We start from the raw sequence: 21,760 nt of genomic DNA, 5'->3' as shown, positions 1-21,760 counted from the left end.
CTAATGTAAATTGATCCATTACAGATGAGTGTTTAGATCAATGTGTGATGTCCTGATTGGAAATAAAACTGTTTGTTCAAGATCGCTATAAAGACAACGGGCACTGATAGATGATATTTATGTGACAAGGAATGGCTCTTAAAAAGGAGATTGCCAAGACCATGTCCATCAATTATGAAACTAACATTCACCCAGCAGATACGCACATATTTGTAAAGGCAAGAAAGAAGAAAAGATCCCAAAGCCTTTGATGTAAAATACACAAGAAACTGGAATGGCAGAGAGTCTTGTCGAAAGCTGAGATAGCTTCATGGCCGCACACGGTGACAGCGTAAGTCAGACAGAGGAGCAAGAGCACTCACTAAAATCTCATAGGACGAATCTCTGTGGCTTTACACGGATGGGAGACCTGAAGGAACCCCTGAAGCCTTGTGAGTTTGCAGCAGCTGAAAGACTTCCCAGGTCTTTCATTTCCAGGGCTGCCTTGGGGCAGCACCACGTGTCCCAGTTCAGCATTCAGGGGACTGTAAAAGGTAAAACTCTTAATGGAAGAGGGCCACGTACAGCCCCTCCCTCTTTGTGGTGGGGACTGTGCCCAGCCAGGGCAAAGCTGCAGTCTCTGCAGGCTGGTGCAGGTGGGCTCACCTCCCTCAGACCCTTGGTGCTGCTCACTTTCCAGTGTGGAACACACCGTCAGCCCCAGGCACATGGGCACGGGTGACTGCAGCAGCCTGGGTAGGGGAGTGAGCACCCGTGGCCTTGTAGGACTGAATGACACCGTTTATCTAGCCGCACTACACTGGGGTTTGTTCCAGATAATTGCACCATGGTTTGCGCCCTATATGCTCACAACCCATGTTTTGTCATCTCGGTGCATTTAAAGTTGATGACTCCAGTTACCTTCCAAGTCAGTTGTGATTAACACATGTGCTTCTCTCCATGGTAGCTGTTACTTGTGGTCTTTTATTACCTTTCTTGCATGGGGCATTTTTGTTTTCTCGTTTGTGTTTTCTAAGAGCTGCAGTATGGCTTGCCTTTGTGCTGGATTGTGTTCCAGACATTCATTACTGGGGCAGCTTCAAGCACTTCTTTTTCTTCTAGGGATGAGCTTCTCCTTTGAAGCACTCTGCCGGAGCCCCGTCCTGGCACTTGGTGGGACAGTGCTGTGTCTGTACCACCACACGGGGCCTGGAGCCCTCGTGCCGGCCGGATCCCCAGCTCCGCAGGCAGGAAACCTGGTCAGGGCAGGGTGGACCTGCCCTGTCAGTGGCGGTGCTGGGGGGTCCCAGCAGCATGGCCTCCATGGGTGATTGACACAATCAGTATGGGCACCAGGGCCTGCCGCCACAGACACCACCACACCACCTCAGAAGCAAGCTCGCTCTGCCCACCCTGGCTCTTCCTCATCCCATTGGCTCGGGCACCAGCAGCTCCGCTCCTGATTGGCTGTGCCTGTGGTCTGTCACCACACAGGGGCAGTATGGGGGAAGGTGTGGGGTGCAGGTGCGCTTGGCCAGATGAGGTGTCAGACCATCAGGCTGCAGGCAGCTCTCCCCTTGCTCCAGCCGGGGCTCTGGGAAGCCTTCTGTTGTCTTTAAATGGCGCCGGTGCAAGAGTGGGAACATGTGGGCAGCCCCGGTGCCAGAGCTGGGTGGACCTGCTGAGATGGGAGGAGCCACCGGTTGCCTGAGGACTGGCGGTGTTCAAGGCCAGGTAGGACAGAGCCTTGGGTGACATGGTTTAGTGTGAGGTGTCCCTGCCCGTGGCAGGGGGTTGGAACTAGGTGATCTTAAGGTCCTTTCCAACCCTAACTATTCTGTGACTGTGGTGACGGGTAGGACGGCACACTCAGGGCCTGGAGCCTTGCACTAGCTGGGCAAGTGCTGGAAACAGCAGGCTTGCCTCTCATTTCAGTACCAGCCAGCCACAGATGGCCGTGATGGGACAGGGCTGAGCTGGCTTGGTGCGGTGGCACTCAGCTTGCAGGAGGTGTAATTGCTGTCTGTGAATGGACTGGGTGATGGGTGGCCAGAGGTCAGAAGGGGACGCTGGGTGGGGGAAATTAAATGAAAGGACAATGTTGACACAGAACAAATGATGCTAAATGGTCTGTGAAAACAGATCCATTAAGGAAATGATATTCTGCAACAGCAGAATAATACAAATTTAAATACAAATAGAGGAGGAAAATAGCCTTTAAATACAAACAGAGGAAACTTGTGAAACTGGTGGCTGAACCTCCTGGTGAAGGATTGCATTTGCTGGTCATGTCCTACTCCGCTGTCCTTGCAAGAGTCCCCTTCATGTCAGTCTGCTGTGTCTGTCCTCCCCTGAGATGTAATACATACCAAAGACTTCTTCTGGCCAGCTCTGATCATAAATAGCTGAGAATGTGTGGAGTGTAGCATATACTTTCATCACATGGTAAAGAGGGACTAAGGCTGTGTGAGCAAGGAACAGTCTGTTAGGGCAAGAAGGAGCTGGTCCCTCTACTCTCAAAGCCAAGGGCATGAGCTCCTACTGATCTGAATAGACTTGGGACATGGAGGGGTCACCTCTCATGTCAGTTTGTGAGGAAAGTGTTCAGGGACGTTGTGGTGGTTGTTGCTGCTTAGGCACTGCCACTCATGCTCAGGTTGTTCAGTTATTGCAACCCAGGAGCAGGCTTCCTGAGGATGTGACAGAGCAGCTCTGTTGCTCTCAGCACCATGCCAGCTTATGCAGCTTTGAATGGTGTTCCTCCAGCATCCTCTGTCTCCCACCTCCATCTGTATAAAAGAAAAGCACAGTGGACAAAATGGCTCAGCTGTGTTTTGGGTGTTGAGGAGGGCGCAACATTACCTCCAACACTGTTTCATGCTACCTTAACAGCTCTACAGTGCACAGAGGAGTGTGGTATGAAACAGATGAGTACTGCATTAGAAAATAGCTTTTCTGGGAGCAGTTGCCCTTTAGGGCAATGCTAGCAGTTAACTTTGTACTTCACAGTCCTACCACAGCATGAAGCACATCCATTCAAACATCAGCTCTATAGCTCTGCAGAACATGGGTTAAGAAACAGGCAGGCACAGGCCTGTTGGTGACACCTCAACAAGACCAAGACTGATGTCTTCCTCTGCAGGGGCACAGACAGGGGCTATAATATTTCTGTAGCTCTTCTTGTCTCAGAAGGGTTTTGTTCCATTCACGTGCAGTTACTCTGTGTTTGGCCGGCACTTTCCACCCTGAAGGAAATCAGTCCCTCAGAAAGCCCTCGGTTGTGCCTGGAGTCACTCAGGAAATATTGGCCAGTGGCACATTCAGCCTGGTGCTGTAATGAGAGCAGGTCTGGAAACCTCCCCATGCCTACAGCATGGAGCCCTCAGAGCCGCCCACTGTGCGCACTCATCCTTGGTCTCACTTCAGTAGTGAGCAGTGATCAGGTTTATTCTCCCTGCCTGTTGCTCTCTTCGCTACAGCTCTCATCAGCAAAGGAGCTGACCTGGGTCTCAGCCAGGTAAACTCCTAGGAGGGACGCATGCCAGGTCCTGGCAATGCCAGAGGCACGAAACACTTCCAAACACTGCCCCAGAACTACAAAATCTCCCTCTATTACTCTTGCTTGAGTGCCAAATCAATGCATGAGACAAAGGAGAAATTATCTTCTCTGATCTTCCCTTGCCGGTATCTTTCCTGTGTCTGGATCTCAGAGCCACCTTACAGAGCAAAACCATCTGTTTTACTTCAGTAGAACTCTGATTTCTGTTTGAAGGCACCTGACCTATCTCTCAGGCTGAAGAGCCCTATCTATACTGATCCAGGTATGAGATGTAATGAAAAGCTACAGTTCTGTATGTATTCTGCAGATATGCAGAATAAAACGATGTAAATTAAAGAGTGACAGGTAGTACCTGTGCATTTTCAAGGTTCACAAGCAGCAAACAGCCTTTTTATTAAAAAGCTTCTCTTCCTGCCATTATCTTGGTGCACTCTCAAGGGCAGTACAGAGGGGAATTCTGTCGCTAACCAAAGCAGGTTTTTCCTTGAAATGGCCACCGTCAGCCCCAATTCAAGATCAGAACAGCTACTTCAGAGGGAAAACCCATCCTCCAGTACCTGGAACTTTCACTCAGAAGAAAAAAGCCTAACAAAACACAAAACCAGGAAGGGAAAGCCAAACAAATCCCCTTAGACTATGGTACAGATGTAGCAGAGGAGAAACCACCATTCAAACAAACTACTGAAGGCAACAGTAGATTTTTCCATCTCCTGAGGTCTTCAAATCAAGACCAGATCCCTCTGAAGGGTAAATTACGCCACTCCTCTTAGGAGGAACGGGATGTAGCTCCTGACACACGAGTGCAGGACAGCGGGGATGACTCTCGCCTTAAACATGCACTGCCTTGCAGGCCAGGCCGCGATTCCAGGGCTGAGGCATGGTGTGCCTGGTGTGCGCATGGGACCCCCGGCAGAGGTGAGCTGCTCGGCAGAAGGGCAGCCTGTCACACAGCCAGACCGCCAGGGGAACAGCAGCACAGCTCAGGAGCTTGAGGGGTGTCTGAGCCTTGCCTTGCCTCCCACCAGCCTTCTCCGCCCCCCTCCCCGCTCCAGTGGCGCACACCCGCCAGTCGAGCAAGAGTAATAGAAGCACTTGGCTATCAGCAACCGAAAATTGGGAAGGAGGGGAAAGCCTGCAGGAATCTGCGCTCGAGGCGCTGCTGTCTCTCCCTCACCCCTCTCATCGTTTTGCCTGAGGTGGGGCTGACTCACCCGCAGCACGCTCCCCGGCTGGCAAGCTCCCCACCGCCTGCACCGCAGCCAAGGAGTGAGCACACAGGTTTCCTGCCATCGCAGTGAGATGGGGCTTTCACACTCCTGAACTGTCTGTATATGAGCAAGAAGGGGATCTTGGCAGGGATGCCAGAGCCACCTCCTTCCATCCTTGCTTCCGTGAACTTTTCCAAAGGTTTCAAGGGTGGCCTGCATTTGCTGTTCCCTATTGGCTTTGTCACATTGCCTGCTCCCCAAGTCTCAGGCTGCCAGCACATCTCTCCCCTGGATGACTTAGCTCGTGTTATTTTGTGTTAAAACCAGTATGATTTTTTAATGGCTATAAATAAGTTAAAACTGCATCTTTAATTAATCACTGCACTTTATATTGTAAGTGGAGATTTTTCGTAATGACTCGTTTATGATTTTAAGATGCCATTTGCTCACTGTCAAATGCATCCCTCCATGTTTATCCCTTTTATCCCTCCCTGTTTAACAGATTCAGGGTGGAAACAAAATTTCATCAATAAAGGATTCTAATCCATTTAGTCCAGAGCAAATAATTGGTTACTAAGTAAGTGGGAAGGGATTGAGTGGATACTTTTATCTAAGCAACAGTGAACTTTAGGCAATAGACAGTATGTTCATAAACCCATTTTAAACTAATCTTAAAATGTTTATTTTTCACTCATGAGGGTTTGAAATTGGAAATACGTATGTCTGGATGACTAGAACATGAACAACAAATAGGAGCAGCAGTATGTAAAGTATAGAGGAGTAGAAGCATTGATAGAAATATTTCTGCTATAGCAGCTACTAAATGATATTTTTTTATGGTTTGGAAGAAGAACCCGTATGTTTATAGGATTTCCCCCCCCCCCCAATTAAAATATGTGTGTGTTTTTCCCTAGATATTGTTTAGCTATACACACACACACAGAGTGCATGTATAAAACTATCAGTGAAGTGAGAGCTGTTTCTCCTTTTGTTTCTTGTCCCACTGGCAGGCAGCAAAGGACACCCAATCCAGCACCATCAGCATCTTCACAGCATCTGCCCTGTGCAGGATCAAAGTCCAGTTCGTGCCCTCTGAGAGAGACCGTGGAGCCCCAGCCTGGCCTGCCTGCCTCACGCATCGGGACTGTGCCTGCTGTTGAGAGCAGAAGCAGCTCACTAGCACCAGGCTGTTGCGAGTTACAGCACATTGTGAGTCACAGCAGCTCAGCAACCCGTTGTGAGTTACAGCCCTTTCCTGACACTAAGGCTGCACCTCTGGCCTGGAGATGGTTTGTTCTATTTGCCTGCACCAGCCCCCTCAGCAGGGGCACAGGCAGCCCAGGGCCCCCTCAGAGGTCAGTGCAGGGAGAGCAGCTGTGCACCCACTGAACAGCAGTCAACCAAACACTGCCGTGCCCAGCTTGGGGGTGCCCACACTGGCTGTTCAGGTATTCCCTGAGCAGTCAGAAAGACACTTGTTTTCACTTGGTCTCGGATTATATTCAAGTGACAAGCAGGTGGCTGGATATCCGAAGATGTGTTTTTTACTCAAGGATGCAAATAAGCCACAAAAAGAACTACTGAATAGGAACTAGAGAAAAAAACAATAAATGCTTTTAAAAACTGCTCTACCTCAATTCCTAGACAACTCAAGTCTGATGTGCGGTATACGATCTGTCAGCTAGGATTGAATCCAGGCACTCACCACTTTGTTAGCTTAAGAATTTTGAGCAATTTTTTCCATTTATCTGTATTCTCCCCCAAATCATTTCACACATTTCTCAGATACATCAATCCTTCCGGCATTCCTCTAGACACTCAGTAGGATGCCCTGCTATAAATATAATAAAGCCTTTTATTATGTCCATTAACCATGGACATGTGTGCTCCAAAAGTTTCCTGACACGCAGTCATTTGTGGCTTTTTAATTATAAACAGGAAAAAAATCCAGCAAAAGAAGACAGCAGGCTGGAAGCGGATCTCCATGTGTGAGTTTTGAGTGTGTTCTCCGAAGGGCTGACGGCACCCACTCCCTCCTCCTCATCCCTTCGGAGACTGCCTGTGAACACACGTGTCCACAGCCAGTGACACAACAGGTCAGCTGTGCTGACCCCAGGGGGCTCCTGCAGGTTTACAGTAACACCTATTAATTTATTTGTTGATATGCAGGTACAGCCCCTTCATTTTGCAGACCTTCTTCCACTTGGATTCAGCAGAAAAGAAAAAAGGCCCAGTAAATTACTTGACAAATTAAGTCATATTTATTGAATGCCTTTTATTTCAACAACCAAAAAATTCTAACAGCCTAACAATGCACATAAGTTAAAAATTAATTATCACTTAGTGATAACAAAGATAAAGTTGATTTACATGGAAAAAAGAACATTTACAATATGTTAATCCTTATTCACATTGTTGATACCGCAATAAAACACAATTTGTTTTTTTCTTTTTTTACTTTTTATTTCACAAAAAAAGGCGGAAAATTGTGCTTTGTTAAGAGGCACTACAAGAAAAGTTTCTTTCTCCAAATAGATATTATATGATGGATATTGAATAAATAGACATATATGCATTGTAATTCGCAAAGTTCTGGCAAGACCACAGGCTAAAATGCCCACAGATTCACTTAGAACCACTGCAAAATTGGCAGTGAAATTAAAAATAAAAAGGCAAGACTCAGCATTGAAAAAATACCTAATAAAATTTTTGGTTGAAGTGTAAAAGATACCAAATGTTGATGCCATCATCGGATGAACAGCCTTACGGAGTGTGGCAAAATTCAGTTTCCTTTCAAATGTATGGAGTGATTTCAGCTACAGGATAAGACGACAGTTTTGAAAGAGTAGCTCTGAGAGAAACATAAAGCAGCAACCATCGAAATTCTGATTAAAGCTGCAGCATACTACAGAAATAAAGGATGAAGAGCAAAAGGGGCATTAAGTAAGCAACCCACCATCATTTTGCAAAGTTATATGAAATTTATGCAGAGATACTCATATGTTTCAAACATTAGTTCTGAAAAAATCCGTAAAAACTCCAGAGGTTACTGATCAGCTAGAATTAGCTTGTATTGCAACGTCTTCTCCCTGTATATTGTCTGTTCTGAGGAAATATCTACACGTAGAGGTTCGGTTTTCATTTTTAACTCCTACCTTTTATACCTTTCAAATATATAAATAGTATTAACAGTTATATTACATTGCCTGGTGTAGTAAACAGAAAAGTAACTTTCAAAGTGATATTGCATGAGGTCTTTGTCAAGGTTACACAAAAAGCCCATATGAAAAAAGAAAGGAAAAAACCCCAAAGCCTTGTTGGTGCGATTATGACTGCAGTTTGAACAGGCGTCTGAAATCAATCCAGCTGCACGAGTAGCAAAGGTGAGGTCTTGTCTCGGAAATCATTGCACAGGAGTGGAAACGAAATGCTACTTGGTGTCTCTTTCGACATGATGCCTCAGAACTGGTGGATGCTATAGGAGACTGCAGCTTTAGTGCTCATGCCACTGAAGAGTCAGTCGGTATTAGCTCTGCTTTATGTAACATAGCTGCCAGCTAGGCTGCTGCAAAACCCTTCGGCAGGAGGTGGATGGGTGCAAAGGGCCCCCTGTAGCAGGGAGCCCGGGGCACCGAGTCCTGGGGTGGGCTGCAGGCGGGGGACCCGCGGCTGAAAACACTTCATTTCACTGGCACAAAACGCGTGACACGGAGGAAGCCCGGCTAAACTGGGCACACGGGGAGGGAGGGCTGGCGAGAAGGGCGAGCGGGAAGTCAGCAGCACAAACCCTCGGTCTGTCAGCAATTTACCAGGACAGGGTGGCTGGGATTGTGGCGTTTTGTGTCCTGATGTAACTTTACACTTGTGTGAGTGTGTTTCACCTCAGTATAAACAAAAAGCAACAACAAGAAGGAAGCTCATACATTTTAAGATCTGAAACAGAGAACAGGTAAATAAAATCCACAGTAAAATGTGGTTCATAGTATGAATTCCGTACATCAAATCTCAACATGTTATCTTTCTTCTCTTTCGATAAAGACCTCGTTAACAGACAAGTCTGCTATGCACTGAATTTCAGGTTTAGTCATTCTGAATCCCATGAAAATTCATCTGTTCACTATGGAAAGGACTGTCTGGAGAGTGGAACATGCTGTATCCTTTTAAGTGTGCATTGTGTTCAAAGTACTTTAACTTACTAGTTTTCTTTTTAAGGTGCCCTGATTTGTTTTTCCATTTTCTCTCTTTTTTTTTCCTCTTTTTCTTTTTTTTGGCAGTGTTGATTTACATCTTTAAATACATACCTCAAAAATTACCCATCAAGTTGCCAGATAGGAAGCCATATAACAATGAAAAAAAAAAAAGAAATCAGGGATAAACATAGAAAATAAATAGGAATTCAAAAATAGTCACCACACCCTGAGAGCAGGTGGCAGTTTATCAAAAGCCAAAGCAACTCATTGTGAAGTGGTTTTAATACATAAACAAGCCTCATCTTTAAAGAACTCATTTCATAGTCTATACTTTTGGGTTGCAAAGTTCCGTCCCATGCAATTTTAATATATATATATTTTATGTAAATATATATATATACACACAGAGTTGTAAATTTTCCTTCATTGATTTCATAGGACTTTTTCTTCCCATTTACTTGCTAGATGTCCCTTTCATAAGTGCAAGATTAATGAAGGCATAATCCTATGTGATTACAATGATTACTTCAGTCAAATGTAGGAAATGTAACACTCGAGTGTCTGTGTCAAGGCGCTGTCTGATCGGGCAATGCTGAATTCATTCGGTTTGCACATGGATCATGCGCAACAGGAACAAACAAAAAGTAAAAAGAGAAAAAAAAATAGAAACAAAACCAGAAAATCCTTGGATCAATGTATTGCTTTCTGCACTCCTGTCTCACATTATCTCTGGTCGATGTCCGCTGGAGCTGCCTTGCTTTTGTCGGGGTTCTCCTCCTCAGGCTCCACTTTGTACATTTCCTCAGAGCCCTCCTCACTGTCGTTCTCCTCCGACTCCGTCAGCAGCTCCTCATCCTTGTACTCTGCCACGTCAACCACCGTTCCCAAATGCTCTTTTAGCTTCCCGTGGTGCTTTACATGGTAACGTTGGTTCTGGAAGAATTTGATAATGGTGTGTTTGGGGAGATCCAGCTGAGCAGAGAGGGTGTGGATGGCTTCCTGATCAGGGTAGAGACCCACATCGTGGATAAAGCTTTGAAGGATACCAAGAGCTTCCAAGGAGATCTTGGTACGGGATCTTGGCTTTTTGGCACAACTGTCCTCAGCAGGTGGAGGAGGAGCCTCTTCTCTAGGTGGGGAATTCTCCTTCGCAGGCTGGGACTGCTGTCTGTGCAGCACCTACAAGATCAAACAGACACAGACTTCACATACATGCTGACCCCCTCGGTGCCTGAGATGAGGGCACTTGCATAGGTCTCTACTTGCACAGGGTCTACTTTGTTTTGGTGAAGAAAAGTACAAATTAATATTCATTTACCACTGCCTTTCTCACCTGTAAGACAGCTGCACCAGTGAAGGAGAAAGTGATGCTAAATGCAAACAATGTAAAATAGATACAAACCCACAAATAAATAAGAAATACAAAATCCAAGTAATAAAAAGAAATATAAAATAGACAAAATAAAAATGAAGCCAAAAGGTAGTACAGTCTCATGGTCACGATGACTGGCCAGTTGTTCTCAGACAAGTCACTCTCTGGCTTTGCTTCTTCCCCCCCCTTGTTTCCTCACATCCTTTTAAGCTACAGACTCACCTTTTCTACTGGATGCCAAGTACCACAAAGGCCCAGACACACGTGGGGCTGTCAGGTGCTACTTTATCATAAATAATGATTTGGCATTGAAATCCATCACAGCTGCTTTATGGAAGAAAAAAATGAATAATAGAAGTGCAGAGATTTGTTAAGATTTCCCTTCTATGAAAAGTGACATCGCAGCCAGTTCAGTTGCTTCACAGAGCTGGCTTTAATGTGTCTCCTGAACAGACTTCTCTGTATTACATCTGTCTGAACTTCACTAGTTGAGAAGATCTGAGTTCAAATAATTATAACCCCCCATTCTGAAAAACCCTCTGGGCAAACACACTTTTCAGTCTCGCAACAGATTTTCACCAGCAGAATCTCCTTTTCGGCAAGTTTAAAGAAAAGCATATGTAGCTCTTTATCTTCCTAACAGCCACTTAAAATGACTAAGAAAGGGCTTGTGCAGCCCTTATTCCAGGGGAAAAACACCTGATCTGAATTGTTAGAAATACAGAGGAGCTCCATATGCTTTCTTTAAAACCAAATCTATACAGGAGAGATTAGCAGCAAAAAATCCCCTACAGGATTGCAGGCTGTATTTGCCCAGAGGTTTCTTCAGATGCAGAGAAATAATTATTAGAACTCAACACTACAGAGCTAACAAAATCAATATGGATAAATATTTCCTTCCACAAATAAGAGGGAATTCTGGCTCTTCACCCACAAAGAAAACATCTTTGCTGCAAACTGTAACATCCAGGAAATCAACCCTACATTAAAGAGCTTTAAAGGGAAAAAAAAAATCAGGATAAACAATGGAGATGTGCTGAGAACTTGCACTGAATTTTACACATGTAGCGAGCCCCAGTAAAACTCTATGTTGCTATTACAGCAAGAGGGAAGTTCACTGTGCAACACCAGCCTGTTACGCAAATAAAACAGCTCTGTTCTGAAGAGCCCTCTATTCATTTCCTTCATCAAGCGTTGCTGCCACAGTCATTGATAACATCCGTGATCCCCGCTCACACTGTCTGAAAAGCACATCCAAGCGCACAGCCACTGCCCACCGCACACATGTGGCCAAAGAGCACAAGCTGGAGCAGACACTGTTAAAACGACCCGACCTGCAGCGGGGCCAAGGCACGGGCCTTCTGCTGCTGCTGCGCCGGGGGACAGGGGGCAGCACTCAGCTGGCCCAGAGGGGCTTCACGTCCCATCTGCCGCTCAGTGGCAGGCACCGACGCAGGACCTGGCACCACGGCCCCAGTGGTACCTTGATGAGCAGAGGGTGTGCACGTGCAGACACACAACACACGTCCCACCGACCGCAGCACAAGTCACTGCAGCTGCCACAGAGCGATGCTTGTGACAGTGATGGAAGCACCTGAACAAGGAGGCAGCTTCCCAGCAGCTCCATGCTGTCATCTGGAACCAGGTGAGAGGCAGGGCTTGCCACGCTCCTGGCAAGAGCCGCTGATGGGCAGAAAGGCAGCAAATGTGTTTCAGTGCCAACAGATTCATTTTCCTCCCAAGCATGTAAATACTCAGGGTGTCACAGGAATGGACCAAGGAGCTGTGGGAAAGGAGAAGCTCAAATGGAAATGACAGATACTCTGGTTTGTGTTATCACATCTCTCAAAAAAGCATAATGTTCCAATGAACTGAATCGCTCAGATGCTCTTTGAGGATTGCTTTTTTGTCCATGGATTGTTTTCAAAGAGAAGGACTGACATCTCCAAGCAGAGGGTTACCGATGAGGGTCATATCCATCTCTACATCACCAAGGGAGCACTGAAAGCAGCAGAGTTGGGATTGCTGACAACAGCCAAGGACCTAGCCCATGAATTTGTCACACAGCCCCTACCCAAATTATCACCGCTGTTGTGCCCTCTGGTCCTGTCCCCTGACACTGTCGTGCCCGGAACAGCCAAAAAAAGAAAGAGAAAGGATTTAACACCACCAATAAACTCCCAGGGAATTTACACACAGCGTCATACGAAAAGCCTCAAGTAGCATTGCTAATCAGAAGCTGAATTCAAGTAGCAGCTAACAGAGATAGAACCGCATCCAGAAAGGGTGTGAATTACTCAGTTCATTCTTGTTGGAGTTGGAAGTGGGCTTTTTTTTCCCTTTTCAGTTGACAAATAGCATGAGAAACGATTCAGCTTGAAAAATGTTACAAGACTTCCAATCAAATATAATGATGAAAAAAATCCAACAATACAGGATCAGCAGCAGTAAAATGTTTAATTTGAAGGAGATGAAGAGATGCCTACAGCATCTATAAAGCAATCAACCAAAGAGAGGGCTGAGAGCGGGAGGGAAAGAATAATTTTACTTAACCCTTCCCTTTCTGGAGTGACCTCTCCATCCCCTCCAGAAAAGGGAATACATGACCCACGGTGATCAGTGTAGATACTAGGAAAAGGTTGTATTCTATTTCACTTCCACCATTATTTATGCCCTTAAATCTACAGGCAAAATCTCCACTGGCTTCATGCACTGCTGTGCACACCCTGCCATAACACTTCAGGTTTTGGGTGAGTTCTGCTCTGTGTCTGTACTCCAAAGAGGGAAATCCCATTGATCTTCCATGATTAAACATAGGCTGCAGCACATTTTCCAGTGCAGATAAAACCCCCAAATGATGGTGTGACCTACCATAAACCACCACCAATGTGGGCTTCAGAGAGAAGGGGTAAAAAAACCAGCCACGCTTGGCTTTCCTTTTCCCAAGAGAGCTGGTGCTGGGCTGGGAAAGGTGCACATCCCAACACAGGTGCACCGTGCTCCTCTTTTCCACTCCATTCTCCTTCTTCTGTGCCTTTCCTCACCACTCCCCAGTCACAGGTGGGGCAGCCTCCTCCTCCACCGCAGCCACCACCATCTGGAGCTGACTTCCTCTTCCCTCCCTCCCTCCTCACTGACTCCCCATCTACTTCCAAATCAAATGTGAAGATACAGATTTCCTTCCATGCCCATAGGACTTATTTTCCCCATCCTTTCAAGAGACTTCATTTTTAAACTCCACAGGCATGGCTGTCCTCTCAGGGTTTCAGAACAGAGCAGCTTTGGAAGATGCTGCTTCATGAAGGTTCATTCAGGTAGACTTTGACCTCAGAGACAAACTCATTTTTCCAAACACATTAATCAGCCCTGGTACAGAACTTGTGAGTCAATGACTACGATGGAAGTTGACTTTAAAAGATAAAGTGACTGGTTTTAAATCATGCTGCACTGAAATACGATTTGAAGGCCACAATGAAAACCAGCTGGAAGCCATGTGTAAAATATAATAGTACATGCCTACAGGGAAGGAAGTGAGATATTGAATGATTAAGTTTAGGAGAGTATATAATGTAGTGTATCATTACGGGAGTGATCAGGATTACTTGTAATAAGCTAAGGGTTTGTGGTCTTTCTAAAATCCAAAGCCAAGAATTACTGGGGGGGGAGGGATCACCGCACTGCTTTACACGTATCCACTCCCCACGTCTCAGGATGCTCCCGCAGGAGAAACCTGACTTTGGCAGGCTGGGACAGCTGTGTTCCCACAGAAAAGAGAGGTGAGTGAACCCTAACTGAACGATGAACGTCATTGTAATTGCAGTCTATGTCTGCACTGTATTTAATTTTGGCTGGATTCACTATCCCACTGATGTTTGTTTCCATTTCCACCCACTTTCTAGCTAGAACTAGACACGTGAAAATGGTGAGTTGCTAAGGGGAGCCAAGCAGAATGCTTGAGCGGGGTACACACACGGACACCAACTGCAGCGAGGCACTGGCTGACAACACGCACCCTGTGCAATGCCACCTTTCATTGCCTGAACAACCATTGCAGTAGATTAGAAATAGGAACTGCATCTTTACACCAAAACCCCAAGCTCTTTTGTTTCATAGGGGAGTTCTGCTCTTCCCTTTGCAAACAGGATTAGTCATGTGAGCTCCCTTCCCACGGGTTTTGCTGAGATGATTAGGTGCCCCTTACTATGAGTAACACCAAAAATGTTTCAGTCTTGCAAGACAAGACTGCATTTGTCAGAGACTGCTCTTGTTGAACAGACACTGCCTTCCTCTGTGCACAGAGAGCGAGCATCAACAGGCACCTCAAGTGGCATGTGCTGGCAGGTACCGATTCTGATAACCCAAACCACAAGGAGGAAAGTTGAATGGATTGGTCTTCTCTTTGCCATAGGAGGCTTAGATTGGATATTAGGAATCATTTCTTCATGGAAAGGGTTGCCAAGCACTGGAACAGGCTGTCCAGGGAAGTGGTTGAGTCACCACACCTGGAGGTATTTAAAAGACACGTAGACGCACTTAGAGACATGGTTTAGTGGTGGACTTGGCAGTGCTAGACTAATGGTTGGACTTGGTGATCTTAAGGGTCTTTTCCAACCTAAACAGTTCTATGATTCTATTCTCCACTCTGTCAAAGGGTCTCACCTTTTAGCTTTCCTTCACATTGCCCTCATGGCCAGCCATAATACTCCGTCACACCAACGGCTTTTATGCCAAAGAGAGCAAGTTTTTAGCCTGCTTAAGGAGCCCAAAATAGAAGCTTGGGAGAATGCACACACATTACAAAATGCAGGTTCAGAACGTGTGTTTGGTCTATCTAACACTGACCATCTATTACATCCCTTACAAGCATTCAAGGCTAGCGAGCAGGATTTGCCGGCAATTTGCCACTCAATGCAAAGACAGATTCACTACGGACTTCAGTAAGGAAGCCCTCTGGAAAAGCTCCTTCCCAAGGACTAGCTGAAGTCAAAGGGAGGGTGCAGGACAAGCCTAAACAAAGTGTTCAGCTGCGTTTTACTGACACCTGTAGCTGGAATTTGCAATACTTCACCTCTGCAAGCCGAGAGCTCCTGGGCAGTGCCTACCTATCATGTAAGAGTTTACTTAAGAGGCAACCTCCATCACCTTGCCAAGAAATCTTGCACCTGGAAGGAGGCTCTGTCCCTCTTATCAGATCTTACAGGAACAATCCGTGGGAGATCACCTACTCACACAAACAGCCGCACACTCCTTACCCCGGGTCTCTCTGGGCTGTGCAAGAAAAGAATAAAGCAAGCTGCTGCCATAAACAGGCTTGCACCCTGACAGCCCCCCAGCCCGGGGCTCGCAGGGGTAAGAGCATTAATTAGACACAGTCGCTGTGCCAAGACACTTTACAGGTTTCCTAGGAATGTCTGTACAAGAAACTGTAGCAGAAGTTACAATTTGCACCTGTGTTCATTTCTTTCCTCTTAAAAATGCGGCTGTTGGAGCTCTTTTTTTCCCCCTTGCAAAAATACATTCCCTGGGTAAACACTGTAGCGCCGGTCGCAGCCCCAAATGAAGTATTTTCTTTGGGCTCATTCTCACAAGTGGTGATTTCACACCCTGACACCATAAAGCTGTGTTAAAGACTGCGGTTTAGCTCCCTTGCTTTTCTTGGATTATACAGTATCCTAAGGTCAAAACTCAGGAAAATCCAAAACTGTTATTAAAAAAGAAAAAGTATCTATGAAGTGATGACAAATTGCAGACTACAGGTGTTAGATTACATTCTGACTCCAGGCAGGTTTAATATACTTCAGTTTCCTTTTACAATTGCCCTTAGCAGGTACTGTTATCGGTAAGGGATTTAAGAAAAACTATGGTACTCAATAAAAGAAGACCGTGTCAAAAGAAATCAATATGAGCGTGCAAAATGGTAGGAAGTCTGACATGGATAAATATGTTCACTTTCATCTAACTTCAGTCTGAGCTTCTTTTAATTTCATAGCTCAAAATGCCAGCCACACATCCTGTGCATTTTCCAATGCAGCTTAGTAATAGCTTCACAAGGGTAAACGCCATTATTAGAGATAATTATAATACATGTCTGTGATATGATGTGATATAACCCTAACCCCGTCTTGTGCAAACCAGACCAGATCAGCCAACCAGAGCTGGTGGCTACAACCTCTTGTAACCCGGCAGCCCTGGGTCATACTCAGCTGCAAAGACAAAGCAGTCACACAGTAAAAGAATCCCCCAGATTTTCAGACCTTTCCTGTCACCCTTCAACTGCTGCTGACCACCACTGGAGCCAGAATACTGGATCAGACAAACCCTGCATCCTAAACCCCTCAGCTCTGAGGTGCAAGTCACTCTCTGAGCCACGCAGAAGGGGAGTCAAGAGAGAACTGCAAGGAGAGAAATGAGTTCCACAGGGAGCTCAAAGTCAAAGGCAAGTTTGGCTTCCAGGCTGGAATGTGAGCTGGTTGAAGTGCTTCATTTTAACATCTTTGGAGCACACTTGCCACATGCTTCCCTTTGTGTTACAGCGGTCGCCTTGCTTAAGGGCAGGAAATAGGCAGTGAACTGAAAACATGGCAAGACACTGAACAAACACCCAGTCTCTAAAACAGCAGCCCCCTCCTGCAACTCTTCTCCAGGACTAAACTGTCAAAAATAGTCACAAAAGTGACCAAAAAGACAACAGGAAGAAAAAAAATCATCAAAAAATAACAAAACTTTCAGTAGTGCACTGCTTCTGCCATCCCACATGGAGTGAGAAGCACAAGCATTAGCACAATGCAATTAATCTTGACTTGAAGGTGGGGGAAGGTGTCTCTCCCCCAGTGCACGCTGCTCCCATTAATGCTAACAGGAGCTTAGCATGCATCAAAGAGCAAATACACCACAGAACATTTTTAAGAGCTATCATCACTAGAGATAAAATATAAATTACAGCCTGATTACACTGTGCTGCCAAGAGGCTGCATGTGCAGCATAGCCCACAGCGACAACTGGGCATGACCAGATAACTTCTGGACAGGTCTAAGGCCACTGTACCACATCCGTGCACAGGAGTATTTGCTTGCCTTTGCTCTGCTCCCGAGGAGCCGCGGCACTGCTGTCTGCACAGTTGTTTGAAGCATGTTAACGAATCAGCTTGACAAAGAGAAAAAAAATCTCTGCCATCGCTTGACCACAGTCATGATCTTATTCTTCAGTAATGTGTGGTTTATTTCCCTTTCCTGATCTCTGCTAACAGACAGCACGTGCCTACACAATAGCCACTATTTTGTCTGTATAATGTTAAATAAATCACAAAACTCTGACAATGCGGAGCAGTGTCCCGGTGTTTCCTGGGGTAACCGCTCTCCCTCGAACACTAACTCGACTCTTCCCACAAAAGCACAGGCCCAACTTTCATTGCTGTGCAAGTGCCTGAGAACTGGCTGATTTTATGGGGTAGCATAAATGAGCTCATGCTGATGAACGTTAGTGGATTAGCTCTGAATTTCCCATCTTTGGCTGGTTTAAGCCAGATTCCTAGGTTTACTGCACAGTGACTGTGGCCAGAAGAGGATGTCCCTTTCTCAAATACCCGGCTGCAGCCTGGGAGGGTTCTCAGCTGCTGTTCAGCCACAGGTGGAGCAGGCACATACCTACTGTAAAATACCCAACGGGTCAGATTCATTCCAGCTTCTGCTGGCACAAACCAGGGTGCTGGTTATACAGGGAGGCTGAAGCAGGAAGTGTTGCACAACCCTGCTGCAGACTCTCTCCTGAAGGCATCGGTGATGGATGGCTCCATTGTCTGGGAATGGGGCATGGCCAGCACAGCTGGCATGGGGGCTGGCCTGCTGCATCCTCCAGCAGGCAGCAGGGCTCTGCCAGCCTCGAAGAGCCTTGCAAGCCTCCTTGGCCTGTAACCTGCAGCAGAAAGGCAAGGGGGATAGCAACAGCCCTGTAAAGGTTCGTGCTGCCCTTCTGCAGGGTGATGCTAACTGGAGTGCCACCCAAGTGGACTTTGAACATCTGTGTGTGCATCCAGTTAACACTTACTGTCTTCAAAACAAGATCGTGAGCTTTGCAGACCTAGGACTTCCTTCTTCCATGCTTTCGCTTGCGAGGCTGTCCAGAGCACTATGGCATATAGACAGCCCTGCTTGGCAGTTTCCAAACAGAGTATGGGCTTGGTTGTGGCTGAAGAAAGGGTCTAATAAAGGTTTTGGGTTGATTCCGAGTTTCCCTATGCCAGCCTAGCTAATCTCAATGAGGAGCTGACAGAATGCCACAGGAACTAAGGAAGCAACACAAGGCTTTTGGTTTGCTTTTCCGCAGGAAAAATACTCCTGGTATCCTCTACATTTTCTTGCTTAATTAACACTACACATGTTCTCCTTTTCTTTTGAAAAGCAGAAGAGCATCTGTGGGCAGTGTGAGCAAGATCTTCCCTGACAAGCCCCAATCTAGAGCCATGCTTAAGGTCAAGCCCTAAACCCCTAACTATGGTGGCACCAAAGGCGCCCCTATAATCATGCTGTTTTCCAGTTCCTCAGATCAAGAGTAGGCAGTGCATTATTTTAGGAAGGGTATGTTTGGATTAGACACTGGGTTCTGGTGGGGGGTGAGGGGTAATTATTTGTCCCATCAAACTGGTTTAGGTCCTTACAGATGGCTATTTGGGGTTCCAGGAATACCCAACTGTACTGCTAATTTTTACAATGGGGGCAGTTAGAAGTCAGGAGAACCTGACTGTTATGGTTAGTGAAAATAGATTTGTGCTGATAAAACACTACTCAGCATGTTTTTTGCTTTCTAGACGTAACCACCAGTGCACTTAATAACAGGACTTGAGCAAACTATACTGTGTGAATCAAACACATAAAAGTATAAAAATTCCTTTTTTTAGAAAGCAAGTCTTAAAAAGTGCATTATAATCAACTACCATGGTAAGAGCAAAATATCCAGCATTACCACACACGCAACTGGCATAATGTGCTTTATTATACCCTTAGCTTGAAACTGGGTAAATAAAAATTGAATGACCAAAGTACAGTCTCCAGCACAGATTAGGGCACTGAGGACAGGGCGCCTCAGAGAATTAGATCTGAAATCCTTTTCTTCCTGATACACTCTGGAAAAGGTGGGCACATCCAGCAGGCTGAGGAAGCCACGCTGGTGTTACTGCTCTCTGTGTGTCACTACTCTGACCTGCACCTATTTTACAGATCCTGGATGCTGGAAGAAACAGGCTTTATGGAAAGTAAACAGCACCTGCAGTTTATATTCACAATATTGGAAAATATGCATTTGGGAGGAAAAAAGAAAGTACTATTTTGCTCATTTCTAATAAAATTGTTTAATTTATGGCCAGAGAGGCAGTATTAGGACAAAGCAGAGAATGACACTGTTATGGCCCTGGGATCCATCCCCGGCTTTCCTGCTGCCTGCTGTGGGGAGCTCTGTGGATGGCTCAGCCTGGGGCTGGTTACACACACATATTCACAGGGGTGAATTCACGCTTAACACAAGCCTGCAGCTAGTGCAGATCTGTGCGCAAGGAGCCCCAGGCTTTTGCTAGAAATGCACACCACCATTCTTTGCTTCGCTAAGGTTAGAACTGTGGGGCATTTTTCAGTCAAAAAGCATTCTTTTGGTCAAAACTGTTGTCTGAGTGACATCAAAGTACTGCCTAAATAAAGTCTGCTTTGCCAAGCTGTTTGTCCGGGGTGGCGGGGGGGGTGGTGGATACTCTGACAGAGTTCAAGCGGTTGCGTAGGCATTTCTCATGAACCAGCACATTCTGGTTGCTTTTATTCAGAACAACTTCTGCACTTCAAATTCCTCCTATTCTCCTTTACAGCACTTACGTTGCTCTAAACGGCCGCAAACCTTTGGGGTTTTTTAATATTAACTGAAAATAGCAATTTAAAAAGCACTGACATACTTTTTTTTCTTTCAGTATTTCAGAAATGTCAGCAACCCCTTAAACTAACTCAAGAACTTCTATAGCTCTAGGCTGTACCACCCTCACAGCCATCTATCTACTGACCTGCCTCCTTCACCATCCTATTTAGAAAGGGTTGCACTGATGGGAGCTCCGAAAGAATGAAATGTAACGCAGTTTATAAAAGGAGATGGATGTGAATCTTTCCCATCTCAAAATCCAATAAAGCTTATGATTTTTATTGCATGTGGGAGTCCTTTGGTCTATGTAATACTGATTAGCAGCTTGGCCAGTAAGTCTGATAAACCAGAAAGTACTTTCGAATATATTCTGGCCAGAGACACTTGGGAGAGAAGCGTGCGTGTTGCAGCTGATGGCCCCAGGGGCACACACATACCTTGGGATTTCTTCTTTGGTTCTGTTCCATCTTGCCGTGGTTTTGTTCCATTCTCTTCAGAATGAATGACTCCAAGGCTCTCTTATCAGTGTGTCTTCCCAAAAGGAGGCATCATCTCAAAACCATTCCCCCTCATCCTTCCTACACTCCTGAACCCTAAAATCTACAACCTGCTTCAGTTAGGGCTCTGGACCGGATTTTAACGGACTCCAAACAGAGCAATGCAGCATTCCTACTCCTAATCTCATTTAAACAAGGAAACACCAGGAATAACATTACTCCAAGTTAGCAATGCTTCCCCAGTGCTAATCAGCCTGTTAAAAAGGCATAAGCAGTTTGTTTGACGCAGAGGGGCACAGACAACCACAGAAATGAATCAAAACCAAGGAAAAACTAGAGATTAAAAGCAGTAATACTCCTTTCAGCAAACCACAGTCTGAATGCATGGTAAGTGGCTAAAAGACACAATCACTGCAAGATCTAGAGACAAAAAAAGGGTCCTCTGGCTGAATGAAATGTAAATTAAACTCACTCTGGTGCAGAACCGTTTCCTTTGCAGGGAAGGACTCACTGCCACCGGGAAATCCAGCCCTATTTCCTGCAAACAAGGGCTGTCGCAGCTGACCCTGCCTGAGCTCACCTAAGGAAAACACACACGCTCAAAGCCAACAGTTGGAGGGAAAGGAATTAAAACCCAAACACAGCACACTTCCTAGAAGAGATTTCCATGGAGGCTCCCCCTCCAGTAAGCAGATGGTTTCCAGTTAGTCAGGGCCAGGCACAGCCTATGTGGTTTCCTGCCTGCTTGTCTTTGTAGCTTATCTAGATCTCATCAAGATACATGGTCTGAAAAAATTAGAATGGCTATGTACAGAAATTAGGGAAACTGCACAAAATGAGCCGTGGGTTGCACTTGTGCAGAGGAGTAGGGGAATCTGTGCCCATGGGTGGGATGAACACAGCGGTGACGACCCCTCTGCCAGGGCAGCCATGTCAGGCTGTGGCACATCCCACCTGCTGAGCCCGGATTAGGTCACATTAATGCTGCAGGAAGTTACCGAACTCATGCCTGAGTCTACCCAAAACAGCTCAGCTGCTGTTTCCCTGCTCCCTGACATCAGTTT

At 45.9% G+C, this 21,760-nt stretch overlaps 1 protein-coding gene and 1 long non-coding RNA gene across 6 annotated transcripts in view; one reads left to right on the top strand and one right to left on the bottom strand.

The window, feature by feature from the left end:
- The first annotated feature begins 4,644 nt into the window (after positions 1 to 4,644).
- Positions 4,645 to 5,939, top strand: LOC133270991 (uncharacterized). Its single transcript, XR_009743981.1, has 2 exons — positions 4,645 to 5,511; positions 5,757 to 5,939. It is a non-coding gene; the product is annotated as an uncharacterized LOC133270991 (long non-coding RNA).
- A 1,049-nt stretch (positions 5,940 to 6,988) lies between these two features.
- SATB2 (SATB homeobox 2) overlaps positions 6,989 to 21,760 on the bottom strand; it is a 140,147-nt gene continuing 125,375 nt past the window's right edge. For all 5 annotated transcript variants that reach the window (XM_061456601.1, XM_061456607.1, XM_061456593.1 and 2 more), the window contains one exon: positions 6,989 to 10,115. In XM_061456601.1, coding sequence (XP_061312585.1) covers positions 9,660 to 10,115 — 456 coding nt within the window. In that variant the 3' untranslated portion in view covers positions 6,989 to 9,659. The remainder of the gene's footprint in view (positions 10,116 to 21,760) is intronic.

Source organism: Pezoporus flaviventris, unplaced genomic scaffold (assembly GCF_033815535.1).
Source record: "Pezoporus flaviventris isolate CSIRO_AGI_PZ_B2104156 unplaced genomic scaffold, CSIRO_AGI_Pfla_v1 ptg000001l, whole genome shotgun sequence".
In the NCBI taxonomy this organism is placed as follows: Eukaryota; Metazoa; Chordata; class Aves; order Psittaciformes; family Psittacidae; genus Pezoporus; species Pezoporus flaviventris.
This window is presented reverse-complemented; position numbering and strand designations above follow the sequence as displayed.